At 40.4% G+C, this 26,922-nt stretch overlaps 1 protein-coding gene across 3 annotated transcripts in view; it reads left to right on the top strand.

Annotated features, from left to right (window-relative positions):
- ARHGAP26 (Rho GTPase activating protein 26) overlaps positions 1-26,922 on the top strand; it is a 417,310-nt gene that overhangs the window by 235,211 nt on the left and 155,177 nt on the right. For all 3 annotated transcript variants that reach the window (XM_014850273.3, XM_014850275.3, XM_014850274.3), the window contains exons 14-17: positions 3,206-3,280; positions 17,095-17,182; positions 19,182-19,240; positions 20,750-20,855. In XM_014850273.3, coding sequence (XP_014705759.1) covers positions 3,206-3,280; positions 17,095-17,182; positions 19,182-19,240; positions 20,750-20,855 — 328 coding nt within the window. The remainder of the gene's footprint in view (positions 1-3,205; positions 3,281-17,094; positions 17,183-19,181; positions 19,241-20,749; positions 20,856-26,922) is intronic.

Raw genomic sequence — 26,922 nt, 5'->3', positions numbered from 1 at the left:
ATTTCCGGCACCTTGGAGCTTTGAGTGCCTTGGTCTATTGTACCCCTCAGAAAAGCCGATAACTGTCTTTCCACTGGATTTGCTTTGAATCATTGTCGAAGATGTGAATCTAATTTATTCTACAGCCTCTTGACCCACCAACGCTTTTTATTTGTTTGAAAGAATTCTGTCTTTTAAAGCAGGATCCATAACTGTTACCAATTGAGAAATATGAGCATCTTTATAAAGATTATGAAGCACTGAGTAGAGGGGGAGAGGAAAAAAACCTACTGTGTGAGCCTCCTATGTATTCAGTGGAAAAGTATTCTTTCCAAAGTAATTATTTTAATTTGTGCTAACATTTTTTAAATGTTTGCTTATTTCTGCTACACTTTCCTTCAATAAAGAGTTAAGGCAGCTTGCAAAGACGTGTAAAATATAGCCATACAATATAAAGTAGAAGTAGATGAGATTTCTGGGAATTGATCTTGAAAAAATAAGGACATGGGCCAGGTTGAGCCATAAGGATGTTTACATAAAGGTGTTGTTAAGGTGAAAAATCAGAAATGGGCCAAATGTCTCAAAAAATTGGTTAAATCAACAGTAGTACATCCATGCAGTAAAAAACTATGAATCACTAAAAATGCAGTGGAAATGCATTTATTGACATCCTAGATTTTCATGGTACATATTAAGTGAGAAATGTAAATTATATAACAGCTCATACTGGTAGGACCCCATTCTGGGATGGCAGGGAGAGGGGAGCGCCGTATCTGCACAGGTCGCAATGTTGTCAGTGGCTCTCTCTGCTGTTTTTACAGCCTTCCTTTGATTTATCTATTTTCTATAACTGCAGTTCCTAATTTTTTCAAGTATGGATTATTAAGGTAATTGTTCAACAGACATTTTGATTTGCTTTTCATTTTTAAAAGAAAAGAATGAGAAATAAGAGGCACTGAGTTAACAAAGGTAGAGGCATGAAAATAGTGCCAAAAGTGAGTTCAGGACAAAAATCCTTTCCCCTCCATGACGAAGTTCTTAGACTTGCCTGAGGTGGGCCACCTGTTTTGTCTCTCAGTTTTCAGCAGCCAAAACCAGGAGGGAAACCTAATCATTTAAAACCCTTCACAAATCCGTGTGATAAATGCAAACCAGTAGCTCAGAATGACACCTTTTTCTGATGTGAAACAAGAAGCTATCCACAGTCAGTGGCAGAGGAAGAAGGTCACCAGTTGGTTTGGTCTCTTAGCCTCCGCCTCTTTGTCCCCCTCCTCCTCTAAAACGAGGACGAAAATGACGTGTTTCAACTTCTAAGAAAGTTTTCATTTAGCACAAAGAGGAAATAGGACAGTGTGAGTTAAATGCCATTTTAGCATAAATACTTGAAGGAAGTGGATATTTCCCTGCTGCAGTGCACATATGTACACACATATTTGTGGTGACCAGAGGTGAACAGACGTCCCATACTCTCTGGGATTTGTTAATCATCATCCAACAAGAGCCAGGATTGTGTCAAGTTCCAAGAAAGCACAAGGACAAAAGAAGTAGACACTTCAGAAAGGACAAGCCTTTTGGGCTGCCTCATTCCTAAATAATGGTTCTGTCACTGAGTAACCTGGAGCCCATCCTTTAGTTTTGGACCAGGGGCTCCTAGCCCCTGAAACGTGCAGGATGATGTATGTGCTTTTACAGGTCCTTTTTAGCTGTAAAATCCTATCATTCTAGACTACTTCCTTTTATTCACAGTTCCACTTCTATATAGGTCTTGTTGAAGACGCTCCAGAACCAGCCTTTTCCCAAATTTCTTCTAGGAAATTTTGTTTTGGCCCCAAAGTATAATTGTTTTGGCCCTGATGGAGTATAACTCAGTGCTTTATTCATTCTATCTTGTATCATGTACTGATCTAGGTGCTGGGGGATACAATGGTGAAGAAGACAGGATCACTGTACTTAGAGTTTATGTTGTGGTTATGGGGAGAAAGACAAACAAGAAACCAAATAAGGAAGATAATTTCAGATATTGTTAACTGCTGTAAAGAAAAGAAAACAGGGTAAGGGACTGGCCAATAGTGGTGGTCATGGGATGCCTTAGACTGAAGAAGTTGCACTTAAACTGAGACCTGAATGATGAAAAGATCTGGGAGAAGAGTATTCCAGGTGGAGGAAACAGCTTTGCAAAGGCTGTGATCTGGGGGCATGAGGTTGATGTGTTGGAGTAACGAGAAGGCCAATGCGACTGGAGCAGCGTGAAGGTGGTTGATGATGCAGTCGACAGTGGGCCTGTGTTCAGTAGTGTAGGGCCTTGTAGGCCACATAAGTTTAGATAGTGGTCTAAATACAATGGGAAGCCATTGGAAGCTTTTAAGAAAAAGAGATGATTTGAACTGATTTACACTTTAAGAAGTTCACTTTGGCTACTGGTTGGACAGTGGACATCAAGGGAATAAGAAAGGAAGCAAGAAACCAATTAGTTGAGAGGTGTCAGATATGATGGAGGTAGGGCTAGCAGGAGAGAAGTCATTTCATATCACTTGGTCTGCATTGTCCTCTTTGGTAAATGGTATGGTGGTGATCTAATCCTTGCGCTTAAATGTGCAATGTACTTAGGTGGGTTAGATTTCGGTTCTTTGGGTGGTTGAAGGTAAACCTCTTCTAGTCCAGTTGCACATTTCCTTGGGTTGAATAAAGGTAGTCCTCCTTTTTCTTTATAAAGAAGATTTACATTACAAATAAATAGACTTTCTAATTTCTCAGTCTTGGCTAACATTCTCCAAAATTAAAAATGCCCCTATACCTTGATATTTTCATTCTGTATGTGAAAATAGAAACTGTAAAATATTTACCCTTTTCTGTAGTATGAAATTTTTGTCATGTCAGTTTTGGCTTTTTAAGTTAAAAAGCTGGCTAAATATGACATATTTAAAAGTATATATTGTGTGTCTTTTGAAACTCTTCAGTTGCTGCCTTTGGCAGGAGAAGAGGAAGGTTTCTGTCCCCTCTAATGACTGAACTAACATGAGGGCTGAACTGGGCAGCACATCCGTGAAATCCTAGACAGCTGTCCCAAATCCCACTCCTTCGCTAAGAGCAGAGCTGAGTGACAGGGGACTTTAATTAGAGCGGCTTTTAGAAGGACCGAGAAAATGAAAACAGTACGTTTGGCTGGGTAGACTTGACTTGTGTTCTGATGTGCCTCTAATTAAATCATCACTGTTTCTCTTCTCAGGGATCAATGAGCAAGGCCTCTACCGGATTGTGGGGGTCAATTCCAGAGTGCAGAAGCTGCTGAGTGTGCTGATGGGTGAGTGCAGCAGTGGCTTTTGCCAAGCAGGTCCCAGGCGCGGGGTACCTCTGAAAAGTCACCAAGTCTCTAAATATGGTCGGCCTCTTGGGAAGGAATTGGGGTGTCCAAGAGGTAACTCCCAGAAATCAGCTGCCTTACTCACCAGTTGTCATGGCTGTGGGCATTACTGGAAGAGGTCCTGAGTGGGACTGGACAAAATGAAAAAATGGCAGGTCTAATGCACCACACCCTCTCTGTGGACTCAGCCACTGCCAGTCCAAGTGACACTCAGTCACTCCTGTGACCACCAGACCTCACTCTGTCTTTAGTAGCTCATGACTCCCTCTGTCCTCTTTGACAGGCATTTAGTGGGGCACACCCGTGCCCAAGGAAGGGCATCCTTCTAGCTTGCCGAAGACCTCAGCTCTCATGTTCCCTGTTACTGAGGTGTCATGAGACTTCCAGATAAAATGTATACAGGCAGATAATTCTTCTGATCCTCTTTGCTTCTAGAGTTCAATCTAGTCTCTGTCATTTTAGCAGCTGAATCTCCTTTGCAGCTGGCTGATATAAATACAAAACCACTACCTCTAAATGTGCAGCATTCGAATCAAAAACCTATGAACCAATGAGCCAAATTTGCCTAGGCTGCAGATTTCCTGTATTTTTAGAAATGAATGCAGCCAGCCTTAGTCACATGGATCTAAATGGCAAACAGATCAGATTTCACAGATCAGTGGCTGTCATTCATTCCCACTGAAGCCCAGCCATGCACTTGTAGAGATAGACTATTGCTCGGGGTCCCTGCTCAGTGTTCTGGGAAGGGACAATTCTCTTGTTAGTATTTATCACTTCTTTTGTCATCCCAGTTTCTGAAGATAGTTTCCATATGTGAAGAAATCTCCTGTCTCATGTTGACTAGAACAACTCTCTTCATCTCTTTTCAAGACAGCGACTCACCTCTTGTAGGGAAAATTCTATTGTATCGCTAGTCACAGTGAGATCTTTTATTTGAAACTATGATTAATTTGTGAGATACTCTGGCATTGAGAATCTATTTTTTGGTTCAGATTTGGGGTATGGTGTGTTTTTTTAAAAAAAATTAAACTTTTTATTTTGAGATAATTGTAGGTTCACACGCAGTTATAAAAAATAATATAGGGAGATCCCATGTACCTTTACCCACTCTCCTCCAATAGTAACATCTTGCTAGCCTATAGTACATTATCACAACCAGGATATTGATCCAGTCAAGATGCAAAACAGGTCCATCACCACAGCAATCCCTTGTGTGCCCACTTATGGCTACACCCATCTGCCTCTCCTTTCATCTCACTCCCACCCTTAACCCCTGGCAACCACTGATCTGTTCTCTATTTCTGTAATTTTGTCATTTCAAGATTATTATATAAATGGAATCATACAATATGTAACCTTTTCGGATTGGCTTTTTTTCAGTCAACATAATTCCTTTGAGATTTACTCAGGTTGTTGTGTGTATCAGTGGTTTGTTCTTTTTGCTGCTGAGTAGTATTCCATTGTATAGATGTACCACAGTTCGCTTAATCATTCACCCAATGAAGGACATCTGGGTTGTTTCCAGTCTTGGGAAATTATGAATAAAGCTGCTATAAACATTCATGTACAGGTTTTTGTATGAATGTTAATTTGTTTCTGTGGGATAAATACCCATGAGTACAATTTCTGGGTTGTATGGTGATGTGGTTAATTTTTGAAAAATTCTAATGTAAGGAAGAATTAAGCATCTAACAGGTAACAATCCTCAACCTTTTACTTCTGATCAGAGCTGCAAACATTTGTGGAGTATCTGCTTTCTGAAACAGAATGCCAGGTGCTAGAGATGAAACTTTAGAAAGAGTCGTTCCTTGTCAGCAAAGTGTCCAGGTGGGAGGAAGATATGCATGCATATGAAAGCTGTAATGTCAGATATGGTACTGGTGCCTAATATGACCTAGATCTGGAAGACTGAGTCGTGAAGGAGAGAATAGAAGAATAATTCAGATTCAGGAAATACTATGAGCAGTGGCATGGGGGGAAGAAATCAGAGTTTCTGGTGGCTATAACAGAGAGTATCAGTTTTTTAGGTATTATTATTACTTTAATATTTGAAAGTACTTGAAGCTTGGACAGGAGATTTAAAGCTGAAAAGCTGAGATGGCCCCTTTTGTTGAGGAACTCGAATACCCTGCTAAGGAGTTTGGAGTTTCTGCTCTGTAGGAAGTAAGATGCTATTAAAAATTTCTAAGTAGTAGAGTAGTATGTGTTAGGACTCTTTTGCACACAAAATGTGAAGAAGACAATGCAGAATAGTAAAAGGAAAAATAAAAGCCATTCGTTTGCTCACATAACTGGTAAGTCCAAGATGGCAGAAGCATGGCAGGGGCTAGTTGCTCCACTGACATCTTTACGTTTGTTGGAGCCTTTCCCACTCCTTTCTTCTAGCTTCTCATTGTCCGTGACCTGTGCTTGCCTTGGCATCGGCAGTATTCCAAACCATGGGATTGTCCCAGGTAGTGCAACCTCAGCGGTCCTTCAAGCTTGCATCACTGGGAAGAGTGTCTTTCTTGACAGTTTCACAGAAAGTCCAAGGGTGGTCTTTGATTGGTCAATGTGGGGCCATTCACGTGATTCATTTCACCATCTCATGCCAATCACATGACCTACAGCAGATGAATCTGGAGGGCCTGAATCCTCTGCCTGTCTCTGGTGATCCTGTGCCACCTCAGTGAGGGTGGTGGAGGAGTAGGGTGGGGAGGGGGGTTATTCCATAGAACCCTAGGGACTGAGCAGGATTAGTAATAGAATGATGGAGGATTGCTTTCCTGAAATAATGGCTTCTGGGTGATAAAAAAAAAATGTCCAACACAGGTGTAACTAGATCAGATGCTAGTTTTAGGAGGATAATGCTGGCAGCAATGTAGAGCATGTATTTGATCAGAGAAAGACATGGAAGATGAAGACAGTTGCAACAGATGAGGCAGAGCATACCCTATCAATCAAGGGCTGAACCAAATAGCTGCTCTGAGTCAGGAAAAAAGGACAGGCTTAAAATGATGGGAGAGAGAATCAACAGGACTTTGTAACAACTGGATACAGGGTGGTAGAAGGGGCAGAGAGATTAAAAAATGACACATTATTATGTAAGGTGACACTAATGAGAAAAAAATGACATTTTAGACAGCTTTGCTAATCTAAAAAAGAACCACCTTAGCTCAGCCCTGCTAAGCAAAGAGTGGCATGAAAAGATCTTGTTTTTATCACTCCTCTTAGTGGCCCTCGAACAACATATTTGTCCTGTTCTCTTCTTCGGTTTTCCTAGGGTCAGACAAAATAATCATGAACATCTGAGAAATGGCATGAAAAACTAATAACTAGCAGCTGAAAGTCACAAGGCCAGCTGCCTCTGCCAAGAGGACATTACAGATAAACCAAATCCAAACTGAGGCTCAGCCTGGGCCAAGAGCTGACTGCAGTGTGAGATCTAATTGAAAGTGGAGCATGGTACCTGGGATTCTCACTACCTGTTAAGTTAAACAGTTTGGATCTTGGAATTGAGGAATCACCCATTAGACCAGGGAAACTCCAGACCTGAAAGCGGAGCCCTGTCTTCCTTCCCTTTTGTGAACATACTCTCATCTTCATCAGTTCTTGGTACTGGTACTAGACTGGATTAGCCAAAAGTGTAAAATAAACATGGCTCCTATACTCCAGCACCTCTCCCTGCCATGGCTGGGCTGAGGGTGAACCATTCATTCATGATTCCTTCATTCTACTTTCATTGGATGCCCTGTTATGTGCTAGGCACTGGGTAAGATTGAGATTATTTGTCAGTCTCTCAAAAGTGGAATAGTGTGCTTTTATGATTGAAAGTATGCATTAGAATTAAGTAAAACCAGGGACATCCTTGGATCACTTTGAATTTACTTTGGGTAAACTCAATACATTGGGGGCTTTTAGTGGGAAGGGGACTATAAGAGCCAGTGCTTTGAGAATGTCTTCTTTTTCCTGACTAGGATTCCTGAAGCAAGCTTCCTAGGACTTCTCATAGCAAGTGCTGTGTGGCCTCGTGCTCATGCCGTACCAAGAGCTACCCTTGATCCCTTCCTCCTAGCAACAGGGGTCATTAGTCTCTGAAGAGTGAGCAGGACTCTGGGAGACTTGCAGATTCCTAGAAATAGTGTCTTCCATGTGTGTACTGTTTGGATCTTTTCTCCCTGAATGTTAAGTGAAGATAAATCTTTCCAAATTTTAGCTCAACATTTTTTAAATATAAATCAGCTATATGCTTTTTCAGTACATGTCTGTCTCTCTTGTCACATATGTTTTAAATAACTTTTTCTAGTTAAAAGTTATGAGTGGTCACAGTAGCAAATTTGGAGAAATACAAAAAGTAGAAAGAAGAAAATAAAAGTCTTGCAGACCGGAGATAACCTTTACTGACCATTTTCATACCACTGTCACCTTTTAAATATAACATTCTGTAATATAACATAAAAAATATTTACAAGATTGGAGTCACACTATGCGTGTGTACTGCTTTTTAACAGGGTTTTCATGTAGCGCACAGAGTATTCTCTGTTACTCGAGTTCTTCTAGACAGTGGTGTTTGGGCCGTGTATCGTGTGCATGTACTACACAGTCAGTCCCCTATTCTCAGATACGCAGGCTGATCGCAGTTCCTCGTTCTAGAAAGCACTCAGGTGACATCCCCACAGGGACGGGATAGCAGAGGTTAAGAGCATGCATTTTAGCGTTAGACATGTTACAGTTCCACTGCTTATCTTTTAGATTTTATACAGATTATTTAAACCCATCTAGGCTTCTATCTCGTCATCTGTAATAATAGCCCTGTCTCCACAATAATGTGAGGATTAAATGAAAAGATGCGTGTAGATTGGTGAGTTCAGAGCCTTCACATGTTAGTCAATAAATGTTAGCTGTTGTTATTTTGAATTTTTATATGCATATTTAATTATGTCCTTAGATGTTGAATTGCTGGGTCAAGGTATATACATGTTTTCAAGGCCCTTAATTGATATCCCCAAATTTGCTATCAGCAAAGTCTGAGAGTGTCATTTACCTCACATCTTTGCCATACTCTGTATTATCTTTTTGCATATAAATTAAGACATTTTAAAAAATGTATCTCCTTTTTATTTAACTTTGCGTTTCTGTAATCCTGGGTGAGACTGGACATTTTTCCTATGTTTCTTGCTGGTTTCTGTTTCTTCTTTTGTGAACTGCCTGTTTTCGTTTGTAGCCTATTTATTTATCTATTTATTTATTCGTTTATTTTGTGAGGAAGACTGGCCCTGAGCTAACATCTGTTGCCAATCTTCCTCTTTTTGTTTGAGGAACACTATCGCTGAGCTAACATCTGTGCTCTGCGCCAATCTTCCTCTATTTTATATGGACCACTGCCACAGCATGGCTTGATGAGTGGCGCTAGGTCCGCACCCGGGATCTGAACCTGTGAACCCCGGGCCACTGAAGCAGAGCATGCTAACTTAACCACTATGCCACCAGGCTGGCCCCATCTTAGCCTATTTTTTTATTGGTATGTTCATCTTTTGATTGTAAGACCTTTTTAGATATGAAGCCTATGTTACCAGTATTTTCTTCTAGATTATCATTTATCTTGAACTTTATTCTTGGCACTTTTGTTTTTGTTTTATTTTATAAATATTTTAAATTTTTATCAAGTCCATTGTTTTGTGAAATCCGTCTTTTTCTTAGATGGATTATGCCTTAAAAGAACTTTCTCATTCCAGGATTACAAAAACTTTGTTTTCCTTAAAATTCATCTGGAATATATTTATTAAAAATGGAAACTAACTCTCCTTTTCTTCAAATACTTATCTGATTGACCAATAACCATATAATGGGAAATTTTCTGCCTTTCCACTAGTTCTAAATATCACCATACAGTAATTCTTTTATATGTATTGGGGTCTGATGAAGGATTTTTTTACACATACTTATCTAAGGGAAAACAAATTCTTCTTTGTTTGTTATTCTGCAATTCTTAATCCTTAAAAAAATAGATTGTCTTCATTTTTCACCTTTTTAATGTTTGTTTTTCTCCTGATTCTTTGCATTCTAGCAAAAATTCTCAAACTTGTACCCCATATCCATGTCATTCATTTAAGTTTCTTTCGGGTTGATTTTTTTTTTTGCTGTTAATAATGCAAATTTTAGTTTTGTAATTGAATTTTCAATGTCTTTACCAACTTATTTAGTTGTTTTCATTTCTGCCTTTCAGCTATCACTGTATTATTTCAGTCTGTTTCTTTTCTTACTTTCATGTCTTATTTCACAGCATCTGTATTTTTCTGAATTTTCTTTGTAGTACAGAACAGGTGCTTTCTGACATTTTTTAGCCTGTTTTGCTACCTGTATTTTATGCCAAAAAGTGTTTTATCAGCTTTTTAATCTTCTGTTTAATAATACCTGAACACAGAGAAGTTTATAAATCTTTGCCATTAAACTTACTATGGATAGATTCTCCTTGTTCTGTTCCTATTTTCCTGAGTGCTGTTAGAATCAGCCTTTCATATGAAATTGAAAGGATGATGTGCACGATTCCATCCAACTTCCTGGCCTTCTTAAATCTTTCATCTAGTGTGAACCTAGGAGCCTCGATTGACTTCGCCTGGTTCTGCTGTTGGTCATGGTTCTGGGAGGAGTGGCGTTTATTCCTGGGTGACCTGAAGTGTGCGGTGGTTCTTCCCTTGTCACTCTCATGTTTCTTCTAGGACGTTCCCCTTCTGAATTCACTTCCATTGATATAAAGGGACACCCCTCCACTTCTGTCCCCAATCTAATTTCACTGTCCAGATCGTAATCTCAGGCCAAACTCTAGCCACTTCAGAAAGCTTCCCCTCAGTGTGTGTGCTGGGGGGGGGGGGGGGGCAGTGCAGGTGGCATCCCTCCCTGGGGTGGCTTGGGCTATGCTGTAGGGTGGGTGGAAGGCTGTCCCCATCACATTGTTCCCCCAAGTGGGTTTTCCTTAGGGCTTCACCTGAGCTTTGCCTGGTGGATATTCCTCTGGTGACAGGCAGAATGTTGTCTGTGAGCCTAATTTTCTGTCTTATTGAAACTTTGTGTCCCTTTTTTTGCGTATCTTTATCTTTTTTTTTTTTAAAGTTTGGCACCTGAGCTGACATCCCTTGCCAATATTCTTCTTCTTCTTCCTTTTTTCCTTCTTCTTCTTCTCCCCAAAGCCCCCCAGTACATAGTGGTATATTTTAGTTGTAGGTCCTTCTGGTTCTGCTATGTGGGACGCTGCCTCAACATGGCCTGATGAGCAGTGCTGTGTCTGCAGCCAGGATCCGAACCAGAGAAACCCTGGGCTGCCGAAGTGCAGTGTGCAAACTTAACCACTCAGCCACGGGGCTGGCCCGTGTATCTTTATTAGTATTTTACTGTGCTGGTGAAGGAATGCAAATTCAGTGTTGCTGTTCTTTCTCATCTTATCTGGTAACTTTTTCCTGTTTTTTCACTAATGTTTAAAGTAAGGTTAGTGCTACAGAGAACACATGGAAAGTATTAAATTGTAATGTTCTGAAGCACCAAATTACAGTAGCATGCCTCACCCACTGATCTCTGATCCAGCCACAAACAATCCTGCCTTACTCCTCTGGGATCTTGCAAGTTTGTATTCCTTTTTTCTTTGCCCTTCATTTCCCACACTCTTTCACAGAGTATCATAAAAGAAAGCAAGCAAGAACTTGTTTCTGAAGAAATCCTAATGTAATAGACATTCTTCTTCTAAAGGCTTGCCTAGTAGTGAGTGGAAACAGCCTCAGACTTTGAAGACTAGCCTCATGGAAGCAGTGGAACCGTTCAAATGTGAACTTCCAATTTTACCGACCAGTAAAGGGAGCAGACAAATGATGACCAGGACTGAGATAGTAGACTGTTGCAATGAAGGATTGATCCTTCGGGGAGCTCGTAAGGTTGCTGTTAACCACCATCCTGAGTTTCCAGAGAATGGAGACCACAGATGGAAGCTCCTCCTCCTCTCTGCTCTTCCCACTGCCACCTTTGCTACTGGGATGCTTCAGGCAGGTTCTCCTAAGTCAGGGACTTGAGACAGTAAGAGCTTTGGGATCTCAGAACAGAAGGTATTCTGGATTCTTAGGCACCATATATAGGAAGTGACTAAAGTTTTTAAGATGTCTGTATTACTTCTATAGTCAAAAAATAATTTGATAAATTTGCTTATCAAATTGCTAAGTGTTAAATCTTGTTTTGAAAGAATTACCTGTAGGATAAATGAAAAAAAGTCTTATTTTCATAGAGGATAGTATATATTTATAAACTAACTCCACAAAGATGTAATGGAGATGGAGAATGCAAAAGGCTCAAGAAGATTTTAGAAGAGGACAGTAAACAAAATACAACTACCATTTAAATGGATGAGACTGTATGGCATTTCCTGAGGAATAACATATAGATCAATGGAACAAATGAGAATCCAGAAAGAGGACTTACACATATATGGTCAATTGATCTTTGATAAAGGTGTCAAGGTGGTTCAATGGGGAAAAAAAGAGTTGTCTCAACGAATGATACTAGTACAATTGGACATCCATATGGGAAAAAAATAAATTCAACCTTTATCTTAATATATACAAAAATTAACTTGAAGCGGATCATATTCCTAAAACTAAGAGCTAAAACTATAAAACTTCTAGAAGAAAGCATAGGAGAAATCTTTGTGACCTTCATTTAGAAAAGATTTCTTAGAACACAAAAAGCAGAAACCATAAAAGAAAAATGTGATAAACTGAAATTTATCCAAATAAAAAACTTATGCTCTTTCAAATATATTAAGAAAAAGAAAAAGACAAGATACAGATCAGGAGAAAATATTTGCAAAATAAGTATTTGATAAATTGTTTGTATCCAGGATATAGTAAAAATAACTCTTGCTGGGGCCAGCCCGGTGGTGCAGTCGTTAAGTGCACACGTTCCACTTCGGTGGCCTGGGGTTTGCTGGTTTGGATCCCGGGTGCGGACATGGCACTGCTTGGCAAGCCATGCTGTGGTAGGCATCCCACATATAAAATGGAGGAAGATGGGCACGGATGTTAGCTCAGGGCCAGTCTTCCTCAGCAAAAAGAAGAGGATTGGCAGCAGATGTTAGCTCAGGACTAATCTTCCTCAAAAAACAAAAAAATAAAAAAATAACTCTTGCAACCCAGTCTTATATAAGAACACAACTAACCCAGTTTTTTAAATGGACAAAAGATTTGAACAAGCAGTTCACCAAAGAAAATATAGAAATGGCCAAAAAGCATGTGAAAAGATGACCAACATCATTAGTCATTAAGGAAAAGTGAATTTAAAAAATGAGTTGTACCTACATGCCTACTAGAATAGCTAAAATTTCAAAATTAAACACATGACCATATCATACCTTAGTGAAGATGTGAAGAAATAGAGCTCTCGTATTGCTGGTGGGAGCGCAAAATGGCCCAACTGTTTTGGAAAACAGTATGTCAGTTTCTTAAATACTTGCCATATGATCCATTCCTACATATTTCTCCCTGCTCCACTCTTAAGTATTTACACAAGAGATGGAAATGCAGTTCATATAAAGACCTGTGTGCAAATGTTTATACTAATTTTGTTCAAAACAGCCAGAAATTGGAAACAACCCAAATATCCATCAACTAGTGAGTGGATAAACAAATGGCGGCATGTCCATAAAACTGAATACTGCTCAGTAATAAAAGGATTGAACTACGGGTACATGGATTTCAGAAGTATTATGCTATGAGAAAGTGGTTGCCAGGGGCTGAAGGTGGAGGGAGGGGGCTACCTATAAAGGGGCACAGGGGAATTTTTCGGGACGATGGAAATGACTTGTATCTTTACTGTGATGGTGGTGATGTGACTATACATTTGTCAAAAATCATGGAACTGTATGTTTAAAAAGGGCGAGTATACCTGCGTAAACTTGACTTTACAACATGTTCACACACAGGAGAGGGTTCTCAACCTTCCTCTTCATTAAGAAAATGCAAATTAAAACAATCAGATGGCCTTTTTTTTAACCTATTGGATTAAGGTGAAAGTGTTTGATTTCACATCGTTGTAAAAGATTTAGGGAAGGAGTCACTCTCATACTTAAATATAAGCCTCTGAGAGGTAGTTGAGCGTTATCTTTCAGAATTAAAAATGCATGTACTTTTTGACCCAGAAATTCCACTCTCAGGAATTTTTTCTACAGGCAAGACACATGCAAGGAAACAGTATCATTTATATCATTGTTTATCATAGCAAAAGCCAGGGAACAACCTTAATTTCCATTAATGGGACATGAAATTAACTATGGTACAGTGAAGTACTGTGAGGCAGATGTATTTGTGTGCTGATATGGAGCAATTTCTTAAGACTGTTACATGAAAACAGCAAGGCACAGAATGACATGTATACTGTTTCTCTCTTTTGTGTTTTTAAAAAGCTGTATGTATTCATATATGTGCCTGTTTAAGCATGTGCTATTAGAGATAGCAGACACATAAAACTAGTATTAGTAGTTGCCTCTAGCATAGGGAAGATTTACCTTTTGATATGTATCTATTTGTTTTGCTTGAATATATTTTTTTCCATGTGCATATATTACCTTCTCAGTTACAGAGAAAAAAATTTAATTTGCATACATTATAGTGTGTTATTAGGAAATTTAGAAGTACATGGGTGATTTTTCTGATAATTTCCTCTAGAATGTCCTTAGTGGACTAGATGGATCTTGGGACTGAGCACTGTGACGTTTCTAAGACCACTGCTTCCGGTCTGTGTCTTCTGTTGTTTGAATTCAGAGAGTATGTTGAGGAGGAAATATGCTCATTTCATTTTACCCACATGATGCCTTTTTGTACATTGGATGTTCTTCTAGCTTAGGTCAGTTTTACTAACCACTGCAATGATCAAGTGACAGGGTGGGGAGAAATGTACTGAGTTCTGAAGAAAATTGTAAATTTATGTCTCTGCATCCTATTCAGATGCCACCAGGAAGCTTCTGTAAGCAAGGGGAGCATCAGTAGGGTGGTGTGGAAATCAGCAGCACTTTATGAAAATAGGGTGGCTTGGGAGGCTGTATTCACTTTAGTTTGGACATCAAATGAATTAAAATGGACGGGCTCAAGTTATGAGCCTTGCCTCATCTGTGCTATAAAAAGCCCTTTCACTGAGCTGTAATTCGACTCTCCTCTCTGTAATGTTACACAATATTCCTATGGTTACAGAGCCTGAATAAGTGGAAGCTAATCATTAGTTTGCTAAATGTGGTTCATGGAACAGTTCACAACTCCCAGACCTGCCAACTGCTGCTTGTTTAGTGTCATGTTCACTCTTCTTGGGTAGAAGTTGGTTCCTTCCTCAGAAAAATGTACAGTAATATTTGTCTCCCATCCAGGAATCTTGCAGTATGGCAGCTCTCCATGTGTCTTGGGGATGGGGAGGGAAAAAGGTCATGCTAAGCAAAGGTTTTTGGTACGTACACTTCCACAGGAAGAAACCGTTAAGGGAGTCTGAGATGACAAAGCAAGAAAAGAATTAAAGCTGCAGAGGTCTTGGATACAGTTGTGCGCCACATAACATTTCGGTCACTGACGGACTGCGTGTAATCTTACGGCGGTCCCATAAGATTAGTACCATATTTGTGTAGTAGGCCATACCACCTTCTTTTGTATAAGTACACTCTATGATGTTTGCACAACGACATAGTCACCTAACGACACTTGTCTCAGAATGTACTCCTCTTGTTAAGGGACACGTTATTGTATTTGAAAAATCATGCTGTGTTCACTTTTCATAAATTTGCTGTGTTAGAACTCTATGGAGTTTACTGTTCTATGACTGTAGAAATAATATCAGGCTCTTTAGGTTCTTTCTTGTTTCCTATGGCAGGACAGATTTCGTTACTGCCCAGGGTCACCTGCAAACACACAGATGTGCTGCCATTAGAAGCCAAACATTTTATGAGCTGGGCCCTTTCCTCTCTCATCTCCCAATATGTGTCAGGGGAGGATATTGAAAGTGGTAGGTACCAGCTGGATTTGTGCCCTGGGGTTTAGAGCCTAAATCCTTAAGCCACTCATGATTATTTGGCCTCTTCCTACTAGGATAAAAGTGGGTTCTTTCCCAATAAATAGAAAATTATTTTGCTCCCCTGTGACTCATTCCCTATTTCCAGCTGAAAAGCTGTTGGCCCTGAAGGAGGAACCTCTTTCTTCTTGGAGACTGTCCAGGAAGAAAGTCTGGTGGCTGTCTCTATTTACCTGCTGTGTCATTTAGATCTCTTTGGATTGTAAAAAACAGAAAACCTAACCTCAACTGGCTTAAGGAAAAGGGGAATTAACTGGTTTACATGATTAAAAAGGCATGGCCAGAAATAAGGGCTCAAACCATGTCATCAAGACCTGCTCTCTCTGCTTGTCTCACCTCTGGCTTTGTGAGACTCACTCTCAGACTCTCAGGCCCTGCGTGGTGGCACACAGGGCAGTTGCGTAACCTCCCAGGTACAGCCCAGCAGGAAACAGCAGGTATCCTTTCCCCTGTCTCCTGGAAAAGTCTTCAAGTTCACTCTGATTGGGCTGGCTTAGGTCTTGGGCCATCCCCGAACCAGTGACAGGTCAGGAGAGATCTCATTCCCCACCCCTGGCAGAGGGGAGCCTCACCCGAGCACGTGGAATAGGAGTGAGAAGAGTAGCAGCCAGCTGAAAATGAGGCCCTTGGCAGTAAGAAAAGGGACTGGGAGCTGGCAGGCCAATCACTCGTCCTTACGTGAGGAAGCTGGATCCTCCCTTCAGTGCGCTGTAAGACTCCACTTCCAGCCGCCTCGCCCGTGATAACATGGGCTTCTGCTGCTTTGTGAAGCAGTTCATGTTCCCCAGCCTCTGCCTCTTATTCTCACTTGCCTGTGTGCTGCTCAGGACGACTACAAGAATTCTCTCTTATAATGCACACTTCTTTAAAATACACACATTTCTTGAAAGTCCACATAAGAGGAGACAAAAGAAATGATCAGGAGCCAAAATAATTATGGTGGTTCTCGTTGCACTTCGTGGCTCAAGGCAATTTAAAAAATATATAAAAGTAATGGAATCAAGTCATAGTTTAGAAAATATAAAAACCACAATTCTACTGCTCTAACCCAACTGCTATTTTAATTTTAGAGTATTTCCTTTCAGCTTTTGTTCATATGAGTTTCTCAGAGATTTTTAAATCTTGATTTTTTTTTTGCTTGACATTACATGATAATCCAGGCATTTTCCATATTACTACATAGTCACCATTATTTTGGAAATGCAACATAATGTCCCGTTGAGTAGACATACTATCATTAACTTAATCATTCTTCTCTCATTGGACATTTAGGTTGTCTCCTTTTTAGTTCTTTTCTACTGTTATAAAGAATAGTGTGGAGCATTTGCGTGGTATGTAACTTTTCTCATGCTTTATTTCCTGAGGATGGATTGTGAGAGGTGGGATTATTGCTTCAAAGGCTATAAACGTTTTTATGACTCTTCATACATATTGCCAAATTGCTTTTCAAAACTGTTGCATTTATCTCTTCTGCCTCCCGCAGTTTGTGAGAGGCTCAATTTCATTGCATTTTTGCCAACAATAGATAATTGGATTTTTAAGCATTTTCCTAATAGGTAGAGAATAGGTGTAGTTTTTGTTGTAATTTAGATTTCTTTGGTTAATAGGGAGGATGAACACTTTTGTGTATGCTTGGTTTTTTTACTTGTATTTTCTGTTCTGCTTTACATACTGTCTTTTCTTCACTTTAGACCCCAAAACAGCTTCTGAAACAGAAACGGATATCTGTGCCGAATGGGAGATAAAGACCATCACGAGTGCTTTGAAGACCTACCTAAGGTAGGGACTTTCCATTTGCAGGGCCGAGTGCCAGCTTGTTATCATGCACTTGGGAAGAAAGCAGTTTTATTTTCAGCCTCCAGAGAGCTGCTGGGTGGGTGTTTGAGATGTGGAAACAGCTTATGTGTGGGTGCAGTTAGCTCAGCTGGTCAAACCGATGGTATATCATCTGTAGTTGATGGGTTGCCATTGTGCATTGGTATCATTAGCGATTTTGGAAGCTTTGCTCTTAATGAGAAGTCTCTATGATAATTAGCCTTTAACAGAACCTAAAATATGTTATTCCCTGAAATCCCTAAATAATCTATTAAGAAAACAAGCAATTACCTATCTCGTTCTGTTGAGAATGTATAATTATACACCCCATTTTGATAGTTTTGTGCATTGCACAGAGTATATTGCTGACACTGGTTCTTAAAATGAGAACTTAATGGAACTCCTCTTTGATTCCTTTCACTGAGGTTGGACAATATTACTTTATTGGACAGAAGACCCTTTTCCTTGTTATAATATATATGATATTACTGCTAGCTCTCTACCCCTCCCTTGATTTTAAAGGGAATGGATGATCGACTAGTTGCCCACATCTCAGTTTCATGAATAGATGGAAATTTATGCTGGACTTGAAGGGTAGGAATATTATAGCTCTTCACTGTGGTTCTTCTTACAGAGGAAGGGGGGCGTCTAGTCTTAAACAAAGAGAACTATAATCATGAATTCCCTAAGCATTTGTAGAGATTTTGTGAAGATTCACTTGGCTTGAAAGCAAAGGAGGAAAGCCACAGAAAAGAAATAGATGGTGCAGGTTTTATTGGCTATTGGGGAATTGATGGATTGATCTTGAAGTCAAGAGTAAGATGGGGGCCAGCCTCGTGGCTGAGTGGTTAAGTTCACACACTCTGCTTCGGCAGCCTAAGGTTTCATCACTTTGGATCCTGGGCGCAGACATGACACCACTCATCAGGCTATGCTGAGGCAGCATCCCACATAGCACAACTAGAAGGACCTGCAACTAGAATATACAACTATCTACTGGCAGGGGCTTTGGGGAGAAGAAGAAGGGAGAAAAAAAAGAAGATTGGCAACAGATGTTAGCTCAGGTGCCAGTCTTAAAGAAAAAAAAAGAGATGTAATGTAAGTGATGACTAAGAGTTGAATTAGGGGATCTGAAAAGAATAAAATAAAGCCTGAATCAGGAATACTGTATAGTCTGTTGAGAAGCTTATTGTTTGGATTATAAGAAAAACTCAAGTTTACAGTTAAACGTATTCATTAAACATCTTCTTACCCCAAATACTACTATTGTAGTTTATACAAAACCATATTGTAGATGTTTGTATTTAGCACTTATTTGTGTGTATTGCTACTGATTAGCTAATAAACAGTAAATATAAAACATTTTTTTTTAAATAGTAGGTAAAATTTGATTGTATCATGCTTAATGTTAGGGGTTCTAGCCCTTTGGCATTCTGGAGCAACACTCCATAGTGAATTCGCCACAAAAACACCTACAAAAGTCTGTCATAGTGTTTCCACTATGATGAATTGAGTCTAGTAACTGATTAGAATTATGAGCTGATTCTAATAACAGGCTGCTAGGAAGACAAGAGTTGAAGCACAGGTAATTGCAAATGTTTAGTTAGTTGCCTGTTTCTCCGAGAGGTCTTAAGATGCTCTTGTTGATGGGTGAGTCACACACTGAAAAGGAAATCTCTTGGTTTGTGCTAGACTTTCACATTAGCACTTTTCTAGTTGTGACTGTGAAGCACAGTTGTACCCTTAAAAAAGGTTATACCCATTCCTCTAAAAAAGAGAGTGTGAAAATTTCAGGTGAAATCTCAGGACCTTTTCCAAATGGAAACTAAGTTGACTAAGTTGACTTGCTGTTGTTTCCCTGTGATCTCCCAAAATGGAATGCAGTTTTGCGATCTCTAGGCTGCTCTTACGGAGAATATGATTGTTTTTATTAAGCTGACTAGTGTATATCCTTTTATTCCAGAATGCTTCCAGGACCACTCATGATGTACCAGTTTCAAAGAAGTTTCATCAAAGCTGCAAGTAAGTCTTATTTTTGTCACAGTTTTAAGGGGAAGGGAATAGATTTTTCTATTTCAAAGAACAATCAGCATCCCAAAAGAAATATTGTCTAACCTTTCTTATTCTGCATGTAAACTACCCACACATGTGCTCATGAGACTGCCACAGAATGAAAACGAAACCAAATCAGGATTGCTGAGGGCCTTGCTACCATGTTGGATTTACAGTAGAGGAGAGAAACTTCAGAAGTGTGTTTTTGGGGGTGGAGAGAGGGGAGAAAAGCAAGTTTGCCTTTCTAATTTTGATTATTGGAGTTTGGACTCCTTGGGTTTTTTCCAGCCCTTGAGTAGCATTTTGCAGAATGAATCAGACTTTGCACATTACCTAAACTGAGCATTGGAGGTGTTTCCCTGAATCTGACACCATTTATATAACTTTCCAGTCCTCTTTCTGTCATGGCTTCCATTTACAGCTTCAGAGCATCTTCAGCTATATCATCTAGGTCCCTCACATCGTGTTACTGGTATTAAAATACATAGGGATTAGGTGCAAGCTGCCCTAAGTGTACTGGAATCTGTCTACGTGGGGCAGGCCTCCTATAAGGGACAGTAAGATTCTCTATCAGATTTAAGTCTGGCATGAATCCCCACAGTGCTATTATGTCGAGGGCCTGTGCCTCTCCCAGCTTCCTTTAAGCCTTCAGAGTTTCTTTACCCTGATAACTACTACTGCCCTGATTTAGTAGCACCTAATGCTCCAGTGGCCCATAGTTGTCCCCTTAACATGGGGAGGGGAAAGACACGGGAGAAAGCTGGGAGTGAAGATAGTGTTCTTGTGATTTCTTTCTCAGGGAAATTCCAAACCCATAGCAACCATTCTCTTATTAAACTCACATCAGTCCTATAAATAGGTGTGGTGAGTACCATCAATCTGCTTCCCAGAGAAATGAAGCCGCCTTCCCGAGTTCATCCAAGAGAACATGACAGGCCATGATTTAGGTTACGGGTTGGCAGAAAGATTTACGTATTTTATCTGTCATTGCTTTCTTCTACCATGCTGGTTGTCACACATGACTTGAGAATAACTGGACGTTTCTTTTGATTCCTTTGATGCTGTCTCGAGGTGTTATTTTGATATTTGAGACCCTTGCAATGTTGTTCATGTGCAGTTTGTTTATCAGTTGATGAGTGCATAAAGTTCCTTGCTTCCTTGAAATGAAGCGGTCACTCCGGGGAGCCAGCTGCTCCCAAGTTTGTTCCTGCTCTGAGTTTGCAGTTGACTGGCTCCATTTCATCTTGTCATCATTTTGGCTTGAATTTTTTTGGTAGTCATTTTTTTTAATGAAGTCTGTTATAGAAAGCACCATTAAAAGCACTTCTAGATCTAGTCGTTCTAGTCTTGAGTACCCAGAGCAGAATCTTAAACCTTGAGAAATCCTTAGCCTGTTAGTGCCCAACCTTTGGCTTCCTTTGATTTTTGTCTTGTAAACTGTAACACTGATCAAATATTACGCCCCTCCTTCCTTTGCAGAGCTGGAGAACCAGGAATCTCGGGTCTCTGAAATCCACAGCCTTGTTCATCGGCTCCCAGAGAAAAATAGGCAGATGTTACAGCTGCTAATGAACCACTTGGCAAAGTAGGTTTAAAACTGATTGCTGGGCCCTTTTCTCACCCCTAGAAAGTTTTTATCTTAGCACTAAAGCTGGTCTCAGTTCTGCTTACGTTTCCCTTTCCCACTATTGCATCAGGTATGCTGGAGGCTTAGGAAAGAAATGTGTGAAATGTTAACTGCAGTGGACAACAGCAGCATGTGCCAGATGGTCTTTGCAGAGGAGGCTGGGGAAGTGCCTGTGCAACCAGGCTACCAGGCCGAGCTTTCAGGGGTTTTTGCTCTTGTGATGATCAAGGGCAAACAGGAGTAGGTCATCCATGAAACCAGGTCACCAAGTAGAGTTTTCAGGGTTACGTGTTCTTGTGATGCTCATGGGAAAACAGGAGTGTGTTGTGGGTTTACAGACCTTGGATTTGGGGTAAAGAGGCCTGGATTCTAGAGTTGACTCTGCTCCTAACAGGCTACTGACTTCTCAATTCCGTAGTTTCTTCATCTGTCAAATATGGATAGTGTCATTGATTTTTAAAGTTATATATATTAAAGCCTTTGAATAAGCGTAGAGAATAAAAGAATTAGCTTTGGTAAATGCCCCCTTGCCCTCTGAGATAATCAGAGCATTCAATGGGGGCCTGATTTTCCTGCTAGGAATATTTATACTCATGGAATAGTTTTGAAGTTTTGTGTGTTTGCTGTTACTTGACCCTTTTAGGAATGGTCTTACTGACTTCCCTTGCTGTATCAGTCACTACATGTGTGTATGTTCTAACCTCACATTGACTTTGACGAATGTTCTTGATTGGAGACTGGAGCATAAGGAAAGACAAGTGTATAAATAGTTAAATTGTTAAGCCCTACATTCTGCTGAACTGATGTGTTATAAATTTGGCCCTTACCCACACTTTGTTCGTGCCATTAAGTCATTTCTTTGGGATAAGTTGATGCTCTGCTGAGAGAGATTATGATGGTCCTTTTTCATATTTCTACCAAGCTCTTGATATTACCTTTTGAAGAGAGAGTATGTATGTTACCTTGAAGATTTCCACGTCTTAATTATGAGGAAGCAAGAGTGTTTTGAATGTTGATGAGAAGCAATTAGGCAGAGTCAAAGGTTGCTCCATTATTGGTGAAATTTTTTTTCTTGCCACACGATATCAGAACTGCATGTCCAGAAAGAATTAAGCCTAGCAGAGAACGTGCAAGTTTGCAAGGAGAATCCTCAAAAGATGTTACAGAATCCTGATGAAATGTGTTTAAAGTAATGGGAAATGGGCTTTAAAAAGTAACTGCCCATGCTTTGAGATGACGGTTTGGTGCCTATTCAGCACAACCCAGTCAGGCATTTGTTAAACTGAAAAGCTGGTTTAGTTGCAAAACTGCACACTTGAAGGGCCTGCACCTAAACTGAGGAAGTTCCAGGTACGTACTCCAGCATGTGTGGAAATGCTCCTGTGTGCTTTATGGCCACCAGGTCTTAAGGAGGCCCCAAGCCTGCTGGGAGCAGCTGGAGGAGACGGGTTAGGAACCAGCTGAAAGCAGTGGGGCTTTTCAAGCTGTGCAGTTGTGATGAGAGCTTAATTGGACTGAGAGAGACCAAGAGTAAATGGTGATCTAGCAGAGCTGGTACTGAATTTTCCTGTTTTTAAAATGCCTAGTGGAGTGTTGGGAATCTTTAAAGACAAAAAAAAAAAAAAAGATTAAAACAACCTCGTAAGGTAGATCTTGAACAGTGGAACCTGTTCATCTTGTGGTGGGTGCTTCACTTTCTCCCTATTGTTCCACTCTGTGCTCTCACAGCCCCATTAAGTTCAGTCCATCTTTGTCCCTAACCCAAGGAGTAGTATAACTGGAATATGCAAGTTACAGCTGTGACCTTGACTTTTTGCCTTCTAACAAATTTAAACCAATTGTCTTGCTGGGGTTATTTATTTTACTGCATTTCTGGAGCGTTATGTCTTGTCTTTGATACTTAACAATGGTTTTCTTTGGTTCTACGAGGTTACTGGCATTTCTTTGTTCATTTAATCATTAAGAAATCTACATATAGACAAGCTCTCATGCCTGTAATGTGAGGTGGTCAGAGTTGATGTTAGAAGACACAGACACCAGTTCTCAGCATGCTGTGTTCTTGGTCTCTGGAGCCTCTGGATTTAAAGTGTCTTGGAGGAGATGGGTATAAATAATGAGCACTGCTGAATCCAGTATTTAGGTCTGAAAAAATTCTTTGGCACCCAGAGGAGTTCTAAGATTCCACTTAAACTCTATATTCTCATTTACAGCACTGTCCTATTTTAAAATCTAGCAGTGAGGGAAAGTTAACTTGGGACAAGGGATTTGTCTGTCTCATTCCGGTTTTCTCAGGTTCATACTCACCCTAGGATACGCCTGAGCTATTGTTCCTCTGGTCTACTTACTTAATGGTCAGCTTCCTTCCTAAGTTTTGGTTTCAGGGCTGGTTCTGCTGGAAAACCCAGTGTTTACTTCTCTTATTACCTACTGCGTTTGCCCTGTGCATCTCAGGCATCTGGTTCAAAGGGAAGACATTTGGTATTGTGTATTTTTAAAGTACTCTTTTGAAACACTTTCCAAAATTGATTTCCTTTAGCTGTGGAGGCAGAGTTAAGATATTTTATATTTAATACCAAGTAGAAATGCATTCAGAGGGAAAAATAGTCTTGTTGGGGGTGGGGTGGGGGGTGGGAGGTAGAGAAGGATAAAAACTCCAAACCTCCAAGCAAATGATTGCCAGAGTGCATCCAAATCACAGAACTCTTGGGTTTGTTTCAGACCTCAGAGGGAACCTAGAAATTATAGGCAACTATGCACAATATTTTTGTTGTTCCAGCTTAGATCTGCTATGATAATTAGATGTTTTCTCTTTGGATCCTGGAATCTAGTATACAGCGGGAGTCATGCTCCTCAGAGCGCGGTTAGCACACCTGGGGTGCTTGTTTACCTTGACATCGCTGGGCCCACCCCTGGTCTACTGAATGGGACTCTGCCTGGGAATCTGCATTTCTGGTTTATTTCCCGGTGATGATGCAAACAGTCTTGAGAACCACTGGTCTAGAGAATGGGCCATGTACAGGGATTTTCTTGGAGAGAGAAATGGTACTGAGAGGAATGGATTGAGATTTAGGAAGGTATTAGAAATAGGAAGAAGCAGCTCAAAGCAGTGAGTTCAAAAGGGAGATTTTTATTTTCATAATTAAATTGCTAAAAACAAGTCTGGTTTAGATTTCCCATGTTTTTACGATTTGACTTTGCATTAAATTGAGTGTTTGGCAAATGACTTTGTTTTAAAATCATGCATAAAGCATTTTTAATAATAAAGGAAATCATCCCCCGTTAGCTGTGAGATCTTGTGGAAATCATTCAATCTCCTTGAGTCTCAGTTCCCTTTCAGTCACGTGATTCTGTGTTTTTATCAGGTGAGGGGGAGGTGGGAGAAAACAATTCCCAATTTTATCATTGTAGAAGGAAATAAGAGTAGATGAGTAATAAAGCCTAATTTCATAGTAGTTCCCTGATGTTTACATATTATGATGACTCCAACTATGTTGTATATCCCCACACATTCCATTCATAGTGGCTCATCGTAACTTTATTACAGTGTTTACGCTGCAAGGGAGGATTTCAAAGGACTCTCCATACATCAGAAGTGGCTATTAAAAATACCTTTTCTCAGCTAGTTTTCCCAAAACACTTATTGAGAAATAAATCTTAGTCTCTTTTCTTTTTTGAAGCAACTATTCCTTCGTTGCTAGGGTGTTGTTGGAGAGGCAGAGCCCTTTTCCTGCTTCTCCAAAGAGAGATTACTTATGATGCTTTGGGCTGCAAAAAACAGAAAATCCAATTCAAAATGGCTTAAACAACAAAGGAATCTATTGTCTTATTGCACAAAATCAGTCATGAGGGTTGGTCTCTTTTTTGGCTCATGAAGTACTCAGGTTACTTCTGTGGTCCTGCTCACAGCCAGCCGTGTGGTGGCTAGCTCCTCTCAGGGTCATAGGATGTTGCATTACATCTGTACACATTAGTGGTTGTCCAGAGGCAGAAAAGGCATTACTTCTTCTTTGAGTCTCTTTTTAAGAGCTACAATGATACTTTTCCCAGAAATTCTCCAGCAGACTTCCCATCACATCTTATTGGTTTGAAGCAATCACCGGCCAGAGGAGTGGGACCACGATGATTTTTTACACCAAACAGGATTTACCTGGGTCACTTGTGGGAGGCATGGATACCATTGTAAAAGCAGAGCTCTGAGTAGGCAGCCCACAGTGCCTTTGCAAGCAGTCTTGTTAAAATGACGTTTAACAGAGAGCATTAAGTGTATTGAATGATCTTTGCATGGTATGCTAACTCCATCAAGATATACGGGACAAAAAGGCCAGTTGGGGAGGGAAAATGAATACATTTGCAGTGTGGGCACATATACACCAGAATTCCCAGATTTGGGGGCGGGGGTGGAAGGTGAGAGAAAGAAGTGAAGAGGGCAAAATCAATTTTAGTCCCGTTGCTGCTTGCTGATTCTGTATTGTTCTTTTCATTACTCAATTGTCTAATGCTTATTTGGATGATCTGTTACATGTTGTGACTTTCCAGAAAGGACAAAATTCTATACGTTGCAGGGATCACGACAGAATACTGTGGAGCAAATGCTTGACATACAAGTGAGACCTTATCAAAATATGTAGACTCCATTGTCTCAAGTTATCAAATGTTGAGATCTAGTGGCTTGACTATTTTCTCCTTCCTGTGACTGGAATCTGAGTACTTCCAAGCATCCCTGCACATTAAGAAGGATGTATTCATATTTCCTTAATGACCTAGAAGCAGAGTGAATTGGGTTCATGTACAAATGCCTGTGGTTACAAAGAAAGTCATTGCTAGGCCTTGGCACCAAGGAGGATGGGCCCTGGTGGTTAACTAGGATTCCTTGAAGTTCTTAAGGAAGGATCAAAATAAAAGGAAGTAGGCATGGATACTTGGCATTAACATTTATCTTATAGATACTCTAATATTCTTTCTTCCTCCAGCCCAAGTATAGAATGTAAGATTTAGCTTAGTGTAGAGCTGTTGAACACATGAGAAGAGCTAGTTATTTCCTTGCCATCAAGACTAGTCCAAACAAAATACCTGTGGAATTTTACAAAGCACATTTAAAAGAAAACAGTACTTTTGAAGTGATGGCTTTCTAAGATGGAAAGCTGCTCTGGCTGCTTTCCCTCGGCCATACACCCTGGCTCCTGAACCTTTCTTCTCTCTAGTAACCACTGGACACCCACTGCTGCCGGTGCAGAATTGCTTGGCTACTGGGCCACCAGTGGTGTGGCCTGATACCTCCATGGAGCCACGTTGACCACATTCTCCAGTCCCATTTGGCTTCTGCCTCATTGATTCCTATCCTGAACAATAGTTTTGGTGATTTTAACCCCTATCTCTTGATGAATCCATCCACTTTTCTCTGTCTTCATCACTACTCCCGTGGTCCAAGCTGTCATCATCTCTTTCCCAGACTGCTTGCAAAGCCTCCTCCTGGCTTCCTCTGGCTGGTGGAGCTCTGGCTCCCTTCAGGTCCACAGAATGCATGCTCTGCAGCCAGGGAACTTGGAACACTGCAAATCTCAACTTGTGATTCTCCTACTTAAAAGAATTTCAAAGGCAGCTTTCCCATTGCTCTTAAGATAAAACTGGATATGGCCTCCAAGGCCTTGTTTGGACTCGTCCCTTTCAGACTTTGCAGCCTCATCTTGTATCCCCCATGGTCACCACTGCATCCCTACTATGTGGCCCACAGTAGACACTCACGAATATTTGTTAGGTACAAGCATAAGTCTCTTGACCGTTTCTCAAACATGCTCTTCCCTGCTCCCTCTTTTTGCCTTTTGCAATTCATTTTCCTCTGTCTGGAATGATCCCTCCCCAGCCTCTGCTTGCCAAAGTCTACTTCATTCTTTAGCCTCAAATGCCACTCCTGCAAGAATCCTTTCTGCCTCAAGTGCCCTCTCACTTTGCTAAACTCCCATAGCCTTTGCTTAGTCCTCTCTTTTAGCATGTATCACATTCCACCTGTGGGACAGTTTACCGGGTG

This window comes from Equus asinus, chromosome 9 (assembly GCF_041296235.1).
Source record: "Equus asinus isolate D_3611 breed Donkey chromosome 9, EquAss-T2T_v2, whole genome shotgun sequence".
NCBI lineage: Eukaryota > Metazoa > Chordata > Mammalia > Perissodactyla > Equidae > Equus > Equus asinus.
This window is presented reverse-complemented; position numbering and strand designations above follow the sequence as displayed.